The sequence below is a fragment of the Eublepharis macularius genome, chromosome 4, assembly GCF_028583425.1.
Source record: "Eublepharis macularius isolate TG4126 chromosome 4, MPM_Emac_v1.0, whole genome shotgun sequence".
Lineage (NCBI taxonomy): Eukaryota > Metazoa > Chordata > Lepidosauria > Squamata > Eublepharidae > Eublepharis > Eublepharis macularius.
In genome coordinates, this window is record NC_072793.1 from 23,980,494 (window position 1) to 23,999,130 (window position 18,637).

General features: G+C 41.4%; 1 protein-coding gene across 3 annotated transcripts in view; it reads right to left on the minus strand.

Moving 5' to 3' along the window:
* Positions 1 to 18,637, minus strand: part of BAIAP2 (BAR/IMD domain containing adaptor protein 2) — a 183,950-nt gene that overhangs the window by 127,611 nt on the left and 37,702 nt on the right. For all 3 annotated transcript variants that reach the window (XM_054975927.1, XM_054975929.1, XM_054975928.1), the window contains exon 2: positions 12,128 to 12,203. In XM_054975927.1, the coding sequence (XP_054831902.1) occupies positions 12,128 to 12,203 (76 nt within the window). The remainder of the gene's footprint in view (positions 1 to 12,127; positions 12,204 to 18,637) is intronic.

The window sequence follows — 18,637 nt, forward strand, 5'->3', positions numbered from 1 at the left end:
TCTGATGTGTGGTGGATCACTCTCCTGTTCAGCAGCGGCTTGATCCTGACCATTTTGGGCCCGTTTTCGGCCATTTTCAGCCCCTTTTTGCCCTTGGGCCCAATTTTGGCCCTAAATGGCCAGGATTGGGTCCAAAACAGCCAGGATAGGTGATGTCAGGGGGTGTGACATATGCAAATCAGTTATGCTAATGACCCATTTCTGGCAATGTCAAGGGGCGTGGCATATGCTAATGAGTTATGCTAATGAGTTCCTCCAGCTCTTTTTCTACAAAATGACCCCTTTTTAAGATTATTCTGTTTCTCCCTTAAATTATTACAAGGAGTATGTTTTAAATCGAGAGAGAAGAGATTGTGTTTAATACTCATTTTATTTTCCTTCACACAGATACTGTTAGTCAGCTGTTGCTCAACAGTATGCTTTTTCTTTTTGACTGCCATTACAAGCAAAGATTTTTTTTCTTCTAAAATTGGTGTTGTGGTTAGTCTCCGCACCCACACAAAGTCTTACTCAGCTCATGGTTACCAAGATACAAATGGGAGGAAGATGTCAAACGTAAGTAAGATTTCCAGTGTTTTCACCCGGTCTCTATGGTACTGGAGCAGGGGAGGCGACTCTGAACTGGGTCTCTTAAGAGACAGCAAAAGAGTCTATAGACACAGAAGAATCTCCAGAATTACAAGAAGAACTTATAGAAGTAACAACAAATGAGGAATTTATATTTAAATTAAAAAATTCAACAGTTCTGGCTGCAAAAGCAGGTGCCTACACTTTATCCTGGATTATGGGCTATATTACAAAAGTTTCTAATTGGTGCTTCAAGTCCAGGAAGCTATTTGACCTCCGGAGATATCACCAAGTTTTAAGTTCCCCAAGCCATGGATCTGATCCCTTAGACAGAATCCCTTCCAGAAGACACCAACATACATCTCCCTCATTTGGAAAACAGCAACAACAGCACCTGTACTTTCTTTCAACTACCTTGGACCCAAATTATTTAGAGTTTTAAGTGGTCAAACACAGCTTCTTGAACTATGCATACAAACATAAGGATAACCAAACGAAATTCACAAAACAAAATACATATTGTGCATCCAACTAACTCTCCAGTATGAGATGGTAAGCCCCTTTTGTTCCAGTAGCAAATACTGTTGGGTAGTCAGTTTAAGTTGTTAAATGCCATCTCTGGTGTACAACCTCTATCTGAAGTTCCAGAAGCAAAGTGAGACACACACACACACACACACACAACCACACAACCACACACACACACACACACACACACACACACATCGGCAAGCCTAATCTTTCAGGGAGAGCATACTTCCTACAGAGGCATTTTCCTTGCTAACCTTTCCAGCTGAAGCTGAAATTGAGCCTCAATTTATTCACTGTCATAACTCATTACCAGCTCCAGATATCTGTTCAGAACAGCAGCAGCTTCATCCAGTTCTGATGAAAAGAAGAAAAATAGAGCAGGGCATCGTCACCATATGATGCATCCCTCCAAATCTCTGGATGACCATTCCCAACAACTTCAAGTAGATGTTACACGGCAAGGAGCAACAAGACTGAACCCCAAGCAACTGCACAGGAAAAGTCCCAGGAAGAAGAATAGGAATACCACTTTCTGGGATCTGTCCAGCAGGAAACACTTGTAAAGCAGCATCGCATCACTAGGGAGAGGATGTGGCCTGGGGAGTGGAAAAGCCTCTGCTTAGCATGCAGAAAGTCCCAGATTCAATACCTGGCATCTCTGGGCCAAACTACACAAGACACCAGACATGTAGTCTTCACTTGTTGGGTCCCACAAGCTTACCTGGGAGGGGTAGTTTTAAAAAAACCCAGCCGCTCAATGCAATTCTCAGCCAGGCACCATCGCGACTGGAGGGGGCCGCGCTCTCTTTTTCCAAAAATCTTCCAGGAACTCAGGATGGCGGGGGGCGGGGGGGGGGAGAACAGCCACTCGACTGGAGAGATTCTCTCTTTCAAAAATTCACTCAGCTTGGTTTTCCTTCAGGATCTCGGAGATGGAGGAGGGGATGTAACAGGAGGTAGCAGGGGGAAAGCCACACACTAAATAAAATCAGCGGTGCAATTACCTGCCAGGAGAAAAACAAATGGAGGGACTGGGATTCTCTCTCGTGCAAAAAAACCTTGGCTTTTTTCCTGCTTCCTGTTACATCGTTCCCGCCGCCCCCCATCACGAGCTCCTGGAGGATTTTTGAAAAAGAGAGAGAGTCCTTCCAGTTGCAATTCTGCCCAGCTGAGAATTGTATCAAGCGGCTGGTTTTTTTTTTTTTAAAAAAAACTACACTTCCCAGAAAACTCTGCAGGATCCATCATGCGCCCCCGCGTCTCGTGTAGTTCCACTCTCTAGTTAAAAGGACCAGGAAGCAGTTGATATGAAAGACCTCTATGCTGCTGCCAGTCTGAATAGATAAAGACAGGCCTTGATGGTCTTCATTCAGTATAAGGCTTGTGTATCTGTGTTCTTTGTTTGTATATGTTCCCTCACTGGTTTTAATTTTCTTTGTGGGAATAAGCTCCCCAGAGAAGCTTAGCTCACTGTGCCAGCATCCTTGCTCTCAACACTAAGCCTTCACTAAGCTTCCAATGGAGTCTGGGCTCATTATTTGTGCAAAAGTGTGAGAACACACACACCTTCCCCTCCAAGACAATTTCATTCCCATTGGCCATTCTCAGTAGTAGGAATGAAAAACTGCCCATCACAGTAGCAACTCAGCCTCAAGGAGAGAGCCAACTCATTTAAAAGCTTGTTCAAAAAGGATACCCTGTAAAGTCTCGACAACCAAGGATGGATGTGAGAAGCTCCGATCAAATGAATTTTTAGGACTTAGACGAAAATAAATCATGGCTAGAGAAAGCGTAGATAGGATTTGTTTGCCTTCCTTCCCAATTTCCTTGAAATCTGAGATTTCCCTGAAATCTCAATTTCCTCTGAAATCTCATTTGCATTCTCTCTCTCCCTTATTCCAATAAAGCTTGTTTCCCAGAAGCCAAGAGTTGATAAATGTCTTTGACTGCTTGGTATAAACACAGTCTGGTAAATCAAGACTGGAGCATGTGTTTGGGAAAGAGATGGGTCAGAGCTTGGTCTATCTAGTCCTACCTGTGACCTTAGGGGACAGGCTAGTGGCAGCTACCTGGTATGCAACCCTTCCTCTTGGTGGCCAAGAGCAGGGAAAAGGAAGGTGAGCGAATCTGTTTCCCTCCCTAGTCACAAGAGCTACATTTTTAAAAATGCATATTTGATATTGGCTTGTAATTACTCAAGTCTAACTCTTACAGAGATGCAGCTCATGAAATAAGGGCAGCAAAACAAGGCACGGATGGAAGCAGAACTTGTAACTTAGCCATTTTTGTGGGCTTTTTTTCAGCGGGAACTCAGTGGAATGGCGTTCTGGCATCTCTTAAAAATGGTCACATGGCCGCTGGCCCCGCCCCGATCTCCAGACAGAGGGGAGTTTAGATTGCCCTCTGCGCCGCCGAGCAGCGTGGAGGGCAATCTAAACTCCCCTCTGTCTGGAGATCAGGGGGCGGGGCCACCAGCCATGTGACCATTTCTGTGAAGGGCAATTTAAACTTTAAAAAACTCCCCCCTTGTTTCAGCTGACCCAAAGTGACATCATTGTGCGATCTTGAGTTCCACCACCTCTTTTCCCAGGAAAAAGGCCCTATATGTATGGAATTGATTTTGGGCATACACATTTTGTCTTTACAAGCAGATGCTTGTTCATCGGCAGTCCATTCAATAGTTACTATAGCATTCATAAATTAAGCTAAACTTGATTTATGATAAACAAGTGCTACCTGAACATTATTGGAGATATTGCTAAGTATCCTACCACTCCACTGAGCACAGTTTGAAGCCTGAAGAGCATTTCTCAAACTTAATTTGGAGGAAGTCTACTAAGACTGGAAAAATATGTTATCAGAATACATTACAGAATACGCACACATACTTTTTTTTTTTTTTGCAGTGTCCTAGGTGGACCCTCACAATCCTATGTTATTTCTGTGACTTTCCTCATCAGACAGGTTGTCGATTTTATAACCCAGCTTCCCCAGTTAGGTTATATTGCTTAGTATTTTATACTATACTAAAGTAAAACTTTTATTACTTCTCCTCTTGAATGCCATTACATTTCAAATTATGTCACCTGTCTCTTTTAGGGCTGCGGAATTATCAATGTCAAGGTCCTTAAAATACATCAAGGGATTTATAGAATGATTACTTTCCTTTTTCCCTCAAGAAAGAGATTGCAAACGTTTAAGGAAATGAAAAAAGCAACAACAGTGCTATTTGCACGGTGCTGAGTTCTCTCCCCACTGCGTCACCACAGCCTGATTGAGTCCAAGTGGGCTTAAGACCAGCACCAGTTTCTCCTTTTAGTATTTGCTTGACGCTGCTGGTGTACCCTTGATGAATTGACCTGGAACTGGTATGTAAAGAAGGAACTACAGTTGACCTAAGGAGATTTTTCTGAAGTCTCACCCAGAAGACTCACAAGTCTGACTCATCAGATACAGGGTTTTTTATTTAAGAAAAAAATTCCCAAGTGTTATCAAATGTTGTATTTAAATAGGCAGGCAGAGACAATCCATGAAGCTTCCTATGGGATGCTCAAGACATCTAAAAAGAGAAACTTTCAGATGAAGCTTTCCCCAAAAAACTGCATTTAGGTTCAGTGTCCAGCAAGCACGAAAGGAAGAACCAATTAAATTCTATTCCCTAGCTCAAGTCTAAGGGAGCTGGTAGATCCAAAACAGCCTACTTACATGAGCAGCAGTACAGCAAAAGAACAGCAACATCTAAAGCTGACCTAGGGTTGCCAGCCTCCAGGTGGTGGCTGGAGATCTCCCGGAATTACAACTAATCTCCAGGTGACAGAGACCAATTTCTCTGAAGAAAATGGCTGCTTTGGAGGGTGGATTCTATGACATTATAGCCAGCTGAAGTCCCTCCCCTCTCCAAACCACGCCCTCTCCAGGTTCAACTCCTCCCCCCAGGTCTCCAGGAATTTTCCAACCAGGAGCTGGCAACCCTAAGCTGACCTTTCATTTCACCAAAGTCAGAATCTGGTCCAAAAATGTTTTCAGTTTATAGACAAGTAAGGCTACCAGAGCAAATCCCAAAAATCTGATCTAGGTGGGTGACAAAAAAAATCACTTGAGGAAAGAAAAAGGAAGTCGTTTACTGATATTTGAGAAGAGTACAGGGCACAAGACAGCAAAAAATGGCAGCATTTCTGGGAATGAAGGAAGACTCTCTAATTTAAGAAGTGTATACAGTTGGGGATCCCTTATGAGGGAAAATCTGTAGAGACATTAAGTGTGTCCCTGATCTAGCACCAGACATTGTAAAGTGGTAAAGTAGGAACTCGAGCAACTTCTGAGGTTACTTCTGTATCCCCGGAGTACACGGAGGTTCTGAAAGAGCAGAACAGATTTAACAGCTCTGAAATTACAAGAGAAATTTAGACTTGAAAAAATAAGAAGCCTGAAGCCTATTGAAAAAATACAAAGTTGAAGAAAAGAAATTGGAGTATGAGAGGGTACAACAGATAAAGAAACTGGAGTCTGAGTGGGAGCAACAGATAAAAATATAAAAAGAGAAGCTTAAACTTGAGGCAGAGGAATAAAAGAATAAGCTGAAAAATGAGGATATTTGGCAGGAAAAACAGCTTCAACAAGAGCAAGAGAATCAAAGTAGAGGGTCCAAATCCTCCAACATTGACAGCTAAAGATTTTACCTCATATGTAGTACAGGAAAATCCCCAGATTTTCTAGGCCACTTTTGAGAAAGCTACCCAAAATTTGAATGTTCCTACCACATAGTTCATTATCTACCCAGTCTCAGAGCTTGCAGATGTTTATCAAAGTTTACCCTCATTGGATTTATTTCAAATGCTGCCAATCCATATAGAAGAGAAGATTTTAAAGAAGTGGCAGAAAACGATAAATGATTTTGTATGGAATGGGAAGAAACCTAGAATAAGATTGAAAATATTACAAGATGAAAAAAGGCAAGGTGGGTTTAGTGGTGGTGGTGGTGGTAGAGTCATAGCTGACTTATGGTGACCCCTTCAAGTCATAGCTGATTTATGGTGACCCCCTGGTGGGGTTTTCATGGCAACAGACTAACAGAGGTGGTTTGCTCTTGCCTGCCTCTGCAACCCTGGCTTTCGTTGGAGGTCTCCCATCCAATTACTAACCAAGGCCGACCTTGCTTAGCTTTTGAGATCTGATGAGATCAGGCTCACCTGAGCTATCCAGGTCAGGGTGAGTTAGTGATACAAAATATCAAATTGTTCTGCCAAGTGGCCGCATTAATTTGAGTATCAGATTGGATTATAAATCCGAACAAAAGACACAAAGTTGGAGACAACAGACACCAAGGAAGGAATTCATAACTTCTTATGGGTTAAGAAATCTCTAAAAGCTATTCAAAAGCAAGATGGTACCAATATTTTGAGGGATAGACTACTAAGAATATTGTTTCAATGCAGAAACAGATTAAGTCCACCAATTTCACCACTAGCATCACCAATATGATGCTATTACCAAAAATAAAATAGACTATGTAAACTATGAATATATGATGGATAAGCAAGGAAATAAAAAAAAAGTGGCAAGAAATTCATGCTCTAGGAAAAAATATCCCATGGCTGATGTTTTGTCAAATGGTGTTCAAACTCAAGGAACAATTATCCAAAGAAGATGGCAGATTAAGAAAGGAAACAGTATTTGAATAACTATCAGTGGAGATTTAAAGCACTTATTAGGAAAAGTCTATAAACTCCTACGGCAATATGCCACAGAATCAGAACAAGTTAAAAATCATATGATAAAATAGATGCAAAATCTGAGAGAAAGTTTCTCTATGAATCAATGGAAAAATTTATGGACAAAAGAAATCAAATTTACAGGCTGTCAAATGTTAAGACAGGATTGTATATCACTCCTAAGGCTCTGGCAAGAACCAATAAGGATTATAGTGGAAGGTGTTGGAAATGCCAATGTCTGGATGCAACGCTCCATCATATGTAGTGGACATGTAAGAAAGTGAGAAGATATTGGATAAAAATTCATGAAGAGATGCAACAGATGTTAAAGTTTCACTTTGTGTTCAATCCTAAAAATATATTATTAAACATTTTACCCAGTAATATTACAAAAATACATAGTGAGCTTTTTAAATATATGGTGGTATATTAATATATGGGATATGTGGTGATATGGTGATATATAGTGATATGGTGACATATGGAAAAGGTAGTACTTGCAACAAAACGGAAGGCAGATTCTTGTCCATATGTCTGAGCAAATTGTGTGAATATGCTTCTCTGGCTAAATTAACTTCCTATATGCGTAACAGACCAATTTTAGAATTTCAGGAAAAATGGAATTCCTTTGTAGCTGATAATTAAGAAAATATTAAGAACAGTTTTTATGGAAGCAGGCTAATTAGAAAATTAATATTTTAAAATGCTGAATACAAAAACAGAGAATAAAGTTAGTAAGGAGGTGAAGAAGAGCAATATTTTCTCAAATGTGCTGTTATATATTCTGTTAATGTTTTTTCTTTTATGAATTTTTATTGTCTTTTTCTTTTCCAATAAACAAAAAAAAATTAAAAGTTTTCTCACTGAAATATTATCAGACCACAGCACAGTGTTTTTATCTGAAGTGATGCAGGCTATATGGAAGTGCTATGGGATAAAGCACTTGAAAATCACTGTCTGGCACCCACAAGATAATGGCCGGTCAGAAACGTTTAATGGGGTTCAGGCTTATGTGAAAACCAAACCCAGTGACAGGGATGAAAAGTTGTCCTATCTGGTGTTTGTATATAAGGAAGTACCTCAAGAACCCATTCAAAGAATGGAAGTACCTCAAGAATCCAAACGAGTTTTCTGCTCGTTTGAGTTTATGTTTGGAAGAAAAGTCAGAGGACTGTTAGACTTAATACATGAGAGCTGGAAGGAAAGGAGAAAATTGGCTATGCATTGTGGTGAAACTTAGGGACAAGCTGGAAGCGATGTCAGAAATAGTACGAGACAATATAGCATGGGCCCAAGCAAAACAAAAGAAGTGTTATGAGGTGAGTGCTCAAAACAGAGAATTTGAGGGGGGGGGATTTAGTGATGGTGTTCTTACCTATGAAAGCCGCAGGGGAGGAAAATGGTGGCTTGTAGTTTGGACGCTTCTCACGGAGCTCGGAGACATTAAGGTTTTTATACTTATTTTTAGACTTGTTTTATCTCTCTGGGTTACTCCCAAAGCCAGAATAGTATAATAGTGTTGAAAACTTGTTAATTGACCTATTACAAGAGGCGAAAGAGGAAAGTGCCATCCAACAGATCAAATGGGCCCTATACATAAAATCAAGTATTGAAAAAAAATGTCATTGAGAAAAGATGCTGAAAGATAAATTACTGAAAACTCCAGATGGGAGAGATAAAAATAAAAAGATAAAGATATAGACAGATAGAAAGAACATAACAAGTACAAAGAGAAAATACAGAAAAATAAACTTAATCAAGCTAAAGCTTGAAACTGAAAAGCTTAAGTGTAAACTGGCACCAGCACCTAAAGATCCTTAGCTTAAAGAAAATATATTATTAAATGATGATTTGATGTAAGAAATTGCCAGCTTGAGAGACCCGGTAGCTTACCCAAGCAGAAAATTAACTACTAGGGAGCGAGAATATTCTTCTATGCAGGGCTTTTTTTCTGGGAAAAGACGTGGCGGAACTCAGTGGGTTGCCCTTGGAGAAAATGGTCACATGGCTGGTGGCCCTGCCCCCTGATCTCCAGACAGAGGGGAGTTTAGATTGCCCTCCGCGCCGCTCAGGGCAATCTCAACTCCCCTCTGTCTGGAGATCAGGGGGCGGGGCCACCAGCCATGTGACCATTTTCAAGAGGTTCCGGAACTCCGTTCCACCGCGTTCCTGCTGAAAAAAAGCCCTGCTTCTATGAAAAAAAAGAGTGCCTGGCTATCATGTCATCCCACACTAAGTTAAAAAACTATATTTGTTCCAAAGCATTTGTGCTATTTATTCTCTGAAACGGCTGCAAACCGTGAAAAACACCAATACATTATTGCAGAGGTGGTCTCAGTGTATTCAAGAGTACAATCTTAATACTGGGCACATAAAAGACAAAAAATGCTGTTGCAGATGCATTATCCCAATGTGAGTAGTTGACTAGTGACCAGAAGCAATTACCCAGAACAGAGCAACCAGGGATGGCTAGTGGCCTAAGGTGGAAAGCAGCCTGGACCAATGAAGAGCAACTGGCATCCAGGAAATCCAGACCAGATCAATATGAGTTGGAGTCAGAGCAAAGGATCAGCAAGGAGCAGTTCTGCTACAAAGAAGGGGGCGGGCTGTAATGTTTTGCCATGTAAATGTTCTGTCTATTTTATTTCAGTTAAGTAATGTGAGGAACTGAATGTATGTTTACTGTGGTTAAAATGCAGATCTCTAAAGCAAGGAGAGGGCTGGATGGAAAGTGAAGCATGCTGTAATTGGACAGCAGCGGTACTCTAAGAGGGTAGAGTGAACTGCAATTGAGAGCCAAAACAGATGAGACGCCTGACGTGTGGAGGACACATGTTGGTTTCCCACAAGGTTCCATGGGAAGTGTAGTGAGAAAGAACCTCTGCTACAGAGAAGAGGCAGAGAATCCCTCTTCTCCCTGGTAGAGGTTCTTTCTCTAGGCATCTCGTCTAGTCCGCTCGGCTCCCTCTCACTGCCGCCAGCTCCCCTAAAAGCACTTCACAACCAGAGAGAGCCAAGCACGCTGGCAGCAATGAGAGGGAGTCGATTGTGCCGCCGGCAGTCAGAGGGAGCTGGCAGCTGCGATCACTTCCTTCTCCCTCTGGCTGCTGCCAGCACACTTGGCTCCCTCTGGCTGCTGAGTGCATTTAGGGGAGCAAGGGGAGCACACTGGCAGTGGTGAGAGGGACAAGGAACTGATTGCTGCCACCAGCTCCCTCTGATCACTGCAGGCACAATCGACTCCCTCTTGCCATTGCCAACGCACTCGGCTCCCTCTGGCTGCGGAGTGCTTTTAGGGGAGCAAGGGGAGCTGACGGCAGTGAGAAGGAGCCAAGCGGACTAGACAAGACGTCTAGAGAAAGAACCTCTGTCAGAGAGAAGAGGGATTCTCTCCCTCTTCTCCCTGGTAGAGGTTCTTTGTCACTACACTTCCTGTGGAACCTTGCGGAAAACCGATGTGTGCCCTTCACGCATCAGGTGTCTCATCTGTTTTGGCTCCGAGTCTGAGTGGTCTGAGGGAACAGGGCAGTCGGTCAGCATCTGTGTGTGAGAGAAAGGAGGGAGTTATTCTGTGAGAGTGTTATTCTGTGAGTGAAGTGCTGTGGAAAGAAGTCTGTGTGTTTAATTTTGTGGATGAAATCAGCCTAATTCGCAACTGGGGAAAAGTAAGTTTTCGTGACTGTGTCCTTTTATAAACATCTGAAGGTCTGTACTATACCTGTCTTGAAACCATCATACTTATGAACTACTCTAAAACCAATAAAATTATGAATTACTCTGAAACCATTACATATATGTACTTATAAATAAATTCTATTTCTGGTTAAGTAAAACGTCTGTGTCATCTAGTATAAAGGATCCCCTTTTACCACATGCATTGACCATTCTGTCATTCCACCATCTATACTGTAAGCCTTCCTATACCGTAAGTCAAACTGAGAAAGAACCAAGGCCAGAGCCTTTAGTGGCAGTGAAAATCTAAGGAAATGCTAGGAAAGTTAGGAAGGCAGTATAATATAGGGGGCAAAACGCCACATGTCCCCTTAGAACTGTACTTTAAAACATTATATTTACTGATCAGGGCCAAGGCACAGGGTTAATTACACTTTAACACACACAAGAGTAAATACAACAAATGTCTGAAAGCAAGCAACTGTCCCAGGTTCACCCAGCAAAGTGCTGACGTCGGTTGTGATACCCACTGAAGTCCTTCTTTGGTAACTGGCTGGTCTTTTTGCTGTATGATATGTGAAATGACCACAACTTAATTGTGTTGCTATTTGTTAGGGCATGAGGTTTCACAGGGAAGGGCCTTTCAGGGCAATCCTAAGAGCACTTACTAGTAGAAAGCCCCATTGACTAAAATAGGACTTACTTTTTAGCAGACCTCCTTAGAATTGCTCCCTTTGTAAGGGGTTACACTTACAAAAGCTTTCTACCATAATTCAGTTTGTTAGTGTGTGATCCCATCCCCAGGTAGAGTGCTTAAATTACAATTAACTGGGATTTAGACAGCCTATTTATCCACAAAATCACAGCATAAGCACCAGTTAAATCTTAAACATATGTATTTAATGTAGACGTTCCATTATATTCAACGGAGCTTCCCCTGGTACAACCTATGTCCTATTGAAATGGTAAGAAACAGATTTTCCATTACTAACCTTGCAAATAACTAGTTGTATTAGTTTTAACGGAACTTGGTAATGATTAACTTTAGCTAAACCAGAGCTTTAGTCTTTAAAAATACCAAACTCTCAAGTTTCTGTTTATTAAAGGAAGGTTTGCACTGTTAATTTAACAAATGCAATTTTACACCTTTATTTTAAAGATTAACTAGCTTTAGAACATTCTTGTAGATTAACACGTTTAACGCTGCATTCTATAGCCGTAACTTCTTAACATCTATTTTAATAGTAACACATAAAGGAGGGAAAATCTTCACAAGTTATTTAAGAAGAGGAAATCCCAAGTTATATTTATCATTTAGTTGTCAGTAAATCAGCAGACTGTTTCTGATTCATCATTTAAAGATTTCATGTCATAGCGCCTCATGTAGTCTGCCTGCAAAAGCCCTTCATGGCTCATATGTCATAAACGATAATATGTCGGCATCTTCATTCAAAAAGCTGCTTTGCAGTTGCCTTTGGTAGACAAGAGCATGCCTGACACATTTTCTAACTTCAAGAACAATACTGACAAACTGTACTTAGTAGCAGTTCTTACCTCCCCCCACCCACCCCAAATGTCAGAGGACTGCTATTCCCACAGTTGTCATGTTACAGCTATGACAGCGCACACAATACCACTTTGCTTACCTGCCAAGGCCTTTTCATAGTTCTTCCCCATGGAAATGAAGTTCCGGAGGCTAGGATTGAACTGTTCCATGATTGTCTATGAAATAAACAAACAAGACATCAGCAATTTAAGGATACTATGCCGAGACAGCCAGAGCATTCTTGCATTCTTTGTGTACACATGTAGGAATTTGTGATAGGCTGAGTCACACCACCAAGCAGAATAAAGCCTTAGAAACTGAACCCTCCCCCTACTACACACAAACACACTGCCACACAGAGAAGACAACTCAAGAGTCAATGACATTTTGTAAAACAATGATGCCTTTTTACAACCCAGTCCAGGAGTTAAGTATATGGCTACAAGAGAGGATTAATTCTAGACATCACAGAACTCTTAGGCGACTATTTATTCTGCCAGGACTGGCAATATGAAGGATAAATAAATACCAGAAAGAGAGAAATCAGAGCATGTAATGTCAGAACATCTGGCAATGGGGTACAAACACTTCAATATGTAAACAGAACATAAGCAACAAAGTTGACAGGAACAGCAAATTAATCTCAGATACAGTAAAAACTGCCTTAAGCACATTTTTTTCTAAAGTATTTTCCTCGTTCCACAGAACACCACACAAAGAACTCCATAATGTTGCATGAAGCCATGCCTACCAGTTGCAGTTAAATAAATTGGCCCCGATGTTTAAGGTTCTGTATAACATAAAGCATTTAGCAGCTGAAGATAAAGAAAAAGAACATAGGAACTGTCCATTAAATGCCCAAGAAAGATTAGGTTCTTTCATGGACAACTTAAACATTAAATGGGGTGCATTAAAAATACTTTCTGCTCCTCCGTAGTGGCTTATTTATCCCTAAGACATAAAAGCCAAACCATGTCCCTCACAACTCACTTTTTATCCCCGCACACGTGCAGTGGCGCCTAGAACCTATGGGATGGAATTAACTGAAAGCTTTTTGAGAGTGTTCTGAGGGAAATGGTTGGTATCTGTAACTGTGAGAGGAGACAGTTATTCTGTGAGTGAAGGGATGAGGGAAGAGCTCTGTTTCACTTTGGGGATGAAATTAACCCAGATGGCAAGTTGGAGAAATTAATTATTTGTGACTGAGTCCTTTTATAAGCATTTGGAGGTCTCTGCTGAGCAGGATGATCCACAATAAATGAGGGTTGCTGAGGAGAAGGCAGAAGCTAGGGTGCTACTGAACACCTGTCTGCAGTAGCCTGGGAGGGGTCCCTGCTCAGTCAGTGGCGCTTATTCTCCCCTACCTAAAGAAGCCTGGCTGCAATGCTGAGGGCCTTAATACACATGAACATCTTTACAAAAAACATTGTATATAAAGAAATCTTTCAATGTTGACTGTTATGTTTCATGAAATATGAAGAAAATCTTATAACAGTTTGCTAGAGCCCGTTGTATTGTTTCACACAATGGGTATAGTTTCTAGTTCATACAGAATTGTCACCCATTCATTTCCAATAGCCAAGCCAAGCAAGCCTTTATTATCATATATATAATATAAAATTTTAAATACAGAAACGGGTTCATACAGAGTAAGATGAAAATTACAGATAGGAACAGGACAACAGTGTAGCAAAACCAATACAGGATATTACTTGTCAGGGCATATAGCCATGGTACTGTAGAGAAAATTTGCTACTATTTCAGTTATTTCCACATCTGGGTTGTCAAAAAGAAACTGAACCTTAAAATCATCAGAAAACTCTGAAAGTTGGGCTAATATAGGATGTAGACAATCCCGGCGTGGCGCCAGATAAAACGGACATGGAGAAGAACGTGGGAAATAGTTTCAACACAGTCCATCAAACAAGGACAACACCTGCTATAATAAGGAATCCCATGAAATCTACCAGATAAAATGGCTGAAGGAAGAACATTAAATCTGGCCAGAGAAAAGGCTCTACGCAAACTGGGAGCCAGGAGTTGCTAAAGGTATACTGCTGGGAAACTTACATTAGGGACAATCCCCAAGTTTAGGGGAGAACAAGTTCTATTAGCAGAACTATAAAGAGTTTGTAACTCTAATCCCCAAAGACTGGATTTTATTTTTGAGAAGGCCTCGGACTCAGAAAGCAGGGATAAAGATTCTATAGATAAGTTCAAGGAACATATTTTAGCTTCAATACAGGCTGACCAACTAGAGTGGACAAATTCAGATAATAAATGATACGTATAACTAGGGGGGGGGGTCAGAATTAAAATGGAATCTCAACCAATATTTGATAGTGTGAAGCCATGGCTTCATTTCCAATATATGGATAATACAGTTGATTCCACAGCATATTACATTTTAGCAGTCTGAATTCACGCTCATTTCAAAACACGAATCCTCACCTGAGGCTCATTTTAACACTTTAGCCTGACCTCTTTTATCAGAGTTCTTTCCCTCCTGCAAGATTCCTGCTATTCTATTAAAACAACTATGTTTGGCCTAGCCAGAAAATGCAAAAAGAGAATCTAATTGCACTACTCTGCATGATCTTATAAAGTGTGCCAGGAGAAGTTCTGCCTTCTTTCTATCCAGCCACAAGACTGTTACTAACTAGGGAGTCGACATAATATAGTGGGAGATCTCAGTCCAAACACCTATTCTGCCATGAAATTCACCAACCTATCTCACAAGGTCATCGGGAGGCCAAAATGAAACCATAAATGCCACTTTGAACTTTGTGGACGAAGGGGGGATGAAATGAATAAATTCTGAGGCAAAACAAGAAATTAAGTGTAATTCCATATGCTAACAAAACATATGTGCCTCAAAGCAGTTACCACCTAGTCACTGTTCCAAAGGCCCGAAATCAGACAGCTAGCAAGACCCCAGAAATTTCATACGGTACATATTAAATCTTGGAACTGCCTTGAGGTCAAATTAAGAAGCATCAAATTAATTCACTTATAGCTAAGAAAAGCCAAACAACTGTTCAACACATGATTATTTGCAAACCTTGTCCTGTTGTTTTGAAGCAAAGACTTTTTAATGTCTGAGTCCCCTGAAAATTGAATGAGAAATTTAAGTAGTCCCAAGTAGTTTATTTACAGATCAAAGTGCAAGAAAAGCAAAGCCGGTATGTTTTACTTTTTAGAGATAAGAATGTGACCCATGGGAGGCTCTCTTTTGAAAAACAGCATTTGTTAGCTAAAATTAGTTGCTGAAGAATTACTGGTTCAAACAAATGCCCGCCAGTGGAACTTGGTGGCCTTGAATGGCATGTGAGAGCCAAGCTACAAGTGACGCCTGACACAAGTTGGACACTTGTCAGCTTCCCTCAAGTTTTGATGGGAAATGTAGGCGTCCTGGTCTTACAGCTTGGCTCTCCACTTAATTGAAGTTTACAGAAACCCTCCCACACACACCCAGCGGAGGGGAAGGGGGGGCACCCAGTGAGAGTCCAACGCCTGCACTCCCCTCCCAACTGCATGTTCTCCCTCCCATAGACTGCCGCTCTGTAAACTTCAATTAAATGGAGAGCCAAGCTGCAAGACCAGGACGCCTACATTTCACATCAAAACTTGAGGGAAGCTGACAAGTGTTCAACCTGTGTCAGGTGTCACTTGTAGCTTGGCTCTGAGTCTTCAATGCACTACTCAATAAAAATGGGTTGTTGCGATCTGTCTCATAGACATGACCAAAGGAGGGGGGGGGGGAACCCTGAATAGACGGATTTATTTATAGAAAGGTCTGGAAGATCAAAAGCAAGTCTATTTAAGCCCAAATTTCTGACACCAAACTGACAGGTAACATAGTACCCCTAAAATATTATTCTCTAGGAGTTGTTGAAGAGGGGAAACCAGCCGCAAAACAAGGAACTTCAAAGACAGGGTAATCTTGCACCTTGGGTTACCAAGTTTGTGCTTCAACTGTTTCCCTTGCTCTACATAATCACCCAAGAGAATAGCCCTTTGTTAGGTGTGTAACAGGCTGTGAATAAGTCGTCCTGCCTACCTTAGCTGCACAATTCAAAAAGTTATTCAGTCATTTTGTAACTCTGGCATCTCACAAAAGAGATAAGGAATTCACTGGCTGAGCTATAGAGAAAGCAGAACCCAACTCTGTATTTCTGGACCAAGAACCTAATTTTGGAATTAACAGAAACTCGCTTTGCAGTAAAGCAACCCATAGTCAGATAACAGAAAAGAAGAGGCTCAATAACTTGAAGGAGTTAGCCTGAACTCTGATGAAATTCAGATGGTGAGTTTTAGGAGGTTTTACTTCTTTCCAAAGTCCAAACACATGCGACAGATAATATTTTCTTCAGTGTGAAAAGTTTATTCTCTGTTCTACTGCTATACTTTTTAAAATGATACTTTACACTTTTTAAATACATGGCTAATGAACTAGAGTGCTTTCCTTTTGTAATCTACCTGCAGCGAGAAAGAATTCATGGCTCCCCACCTCTATCTGACCCCCCCCCCAAGGAAATGAGCACCTGTTAGTGCCACCTACAGAAGCATCTGGATCTAGCTGCATCTAAAAAAGAATTTAGCAGTCCACCTCCAATTAGGTCAATGGCATCTAAGTCACAAAAATAGGTAAAGCTGCTGTGCTGTATTCCTCATTGCCCTTTTACAACTTGTCCTCAGCATTACTGCAGGACTAGTTCTAACAGTTATGCTCCCAGAGGAGAGAGCCAAAAAGAGATAGGATGCTTGCGTTGAATAAGCCGATTCAACATCTGCTCTCTCAATTGAAGCTGGCCATGCAACTATAAAGCTCATTTTCTGCCTGAAGCATTTTTATTCTTCATTCCTGCAGCCAGTTCGCTTGAGACCATGACCGCTGTAATTGAGTTCTACAAATGCAACCCGCTGCTTACACTGAAGAGCAGTGGTATTGCATCTGTCTTTCTGGAGTTCAAGACAGCAGGTTATTAATTCCAAAACAGGCCACAGCCTCTTCAAGGCAATGCATCCGAGCCTGGAGATTTCAAAAGAGTACACTGTGTTTTGAGGTAACATTGTCCAGACTTTAAAAAATGTTAGTTAGCTCAGGAATTTCCTTTTAAATCCTCAGATTAGTTCTGAGCAATGGCCTCAATCCAGCAATTTTCCTGACAGGCTACGAAGTAAGCAGACACCAAGTGCTGGCAAATAAGACCACCGTGAGCCTCTCTTTAAAAAGAAAAAAAAAGAATTCAGAAGAATGTTTCAAGAGAGCAAAAGAGAAAAACTCTAAAGAAAGAAGGACTCGACCTTGCTCCAGAAAAACTCAAAATTCTCTGTGAGTTGAATTATCATGTTGATTTTTTCATAATTAAAAGACCGACTCCAGGTATGAACTTAATATTGGAGAAAACTCCTTATCGTTCATATCATTTGCTTCAATTTGAAGATACTACTGTGGTGAAGGTCAGCCAGCTACCTTGGCTGGGGCACCTGGGAGCCCATCAGTTGCATTTATAAATCTACTGCTTGCAGTATATAGCTTGGAAACTAGGGCACCATGTTCTCTCATTATGGTGTGCATTTAAAAAACAACAACATGGTGACTGAGATCGGACCTTTGGACACTTACCGAAAAGGGTCCTTCTCCTCTGAAGGCAGGACATCTTGGGTTGTTTCCCTTCATCCAATCAGGGAGGCAAGAAGTTCAAAACTGCCTTCCTCTTAGGTCCTGGAAACTCCTCCTCTCTTCCAGTTTGGGTGACTCCCCACAGCAGTGAGGCCTCTGATATCCTAATCATTCGCTGTTGAAAGCATCACTTGGTCTACTCGAAGTGATCTGTCCAATGAAAAAAAGAAAACAGACCGAAGGCAGATGAAGAGTTGGGAGACACAAGGTAGAGATGACGAGGAACTTGGGAGGGACAAGATGTCCTCCTGCCTTCAGAGAAGGACCCTTCTCGTTAATGTCCAAAGATCCGTTCTCCCTCTGAAGCGGAGGACATCTTGGGTGCTCCCAAAGCAGTTATTTATTTGAGGGAGGGGATAGTTCCTCGTCCTGTACTATGTGTTGTAGAACTCTTCCAAAGGCCACATCTGCAGAGTTGAAGATGTTCAGTTTGTAGTGCTTTGTGAAGGTAGAGACGGAAGACCATGGGGGCCGCTTTGCAGACTTCCTCCACTGAAGTGTTGTTGTAAAGTGCTGCGTTAGTCGCTGCACTCCTGATAGAATGATCCGTGATCCCCTGAGGTATCTCCCTATTACTTGCTCTGTAGGCTTCTGCAATACAAGCTCTGATGTTCTTCCTGATCACTGAGGATGATATTTTCTTCCTTTGGTTAGGGGGTGTAACGTTAATGAAGAGGGAATCAGATTTTCTGATAGACTCCGTGCTTGCCAGGTAAGTCTTGACAGCCCTCCTCATGTCCAGTGTGTGCTAATCTTGTTCCTTGGGATGAGAGAGATTAGGGCAGAAAGACGGAAGATTGATTTCCTGCATCCTATGAAAACTTGAGTTAGCCTTGGGCACAAAGGTAGGGTCCGTGCGAAGAACCACTTTATTCCGATGAAAGATGCAAAGGTTGGGTTTGATTGAGAGTGCTCCCAGCTCTG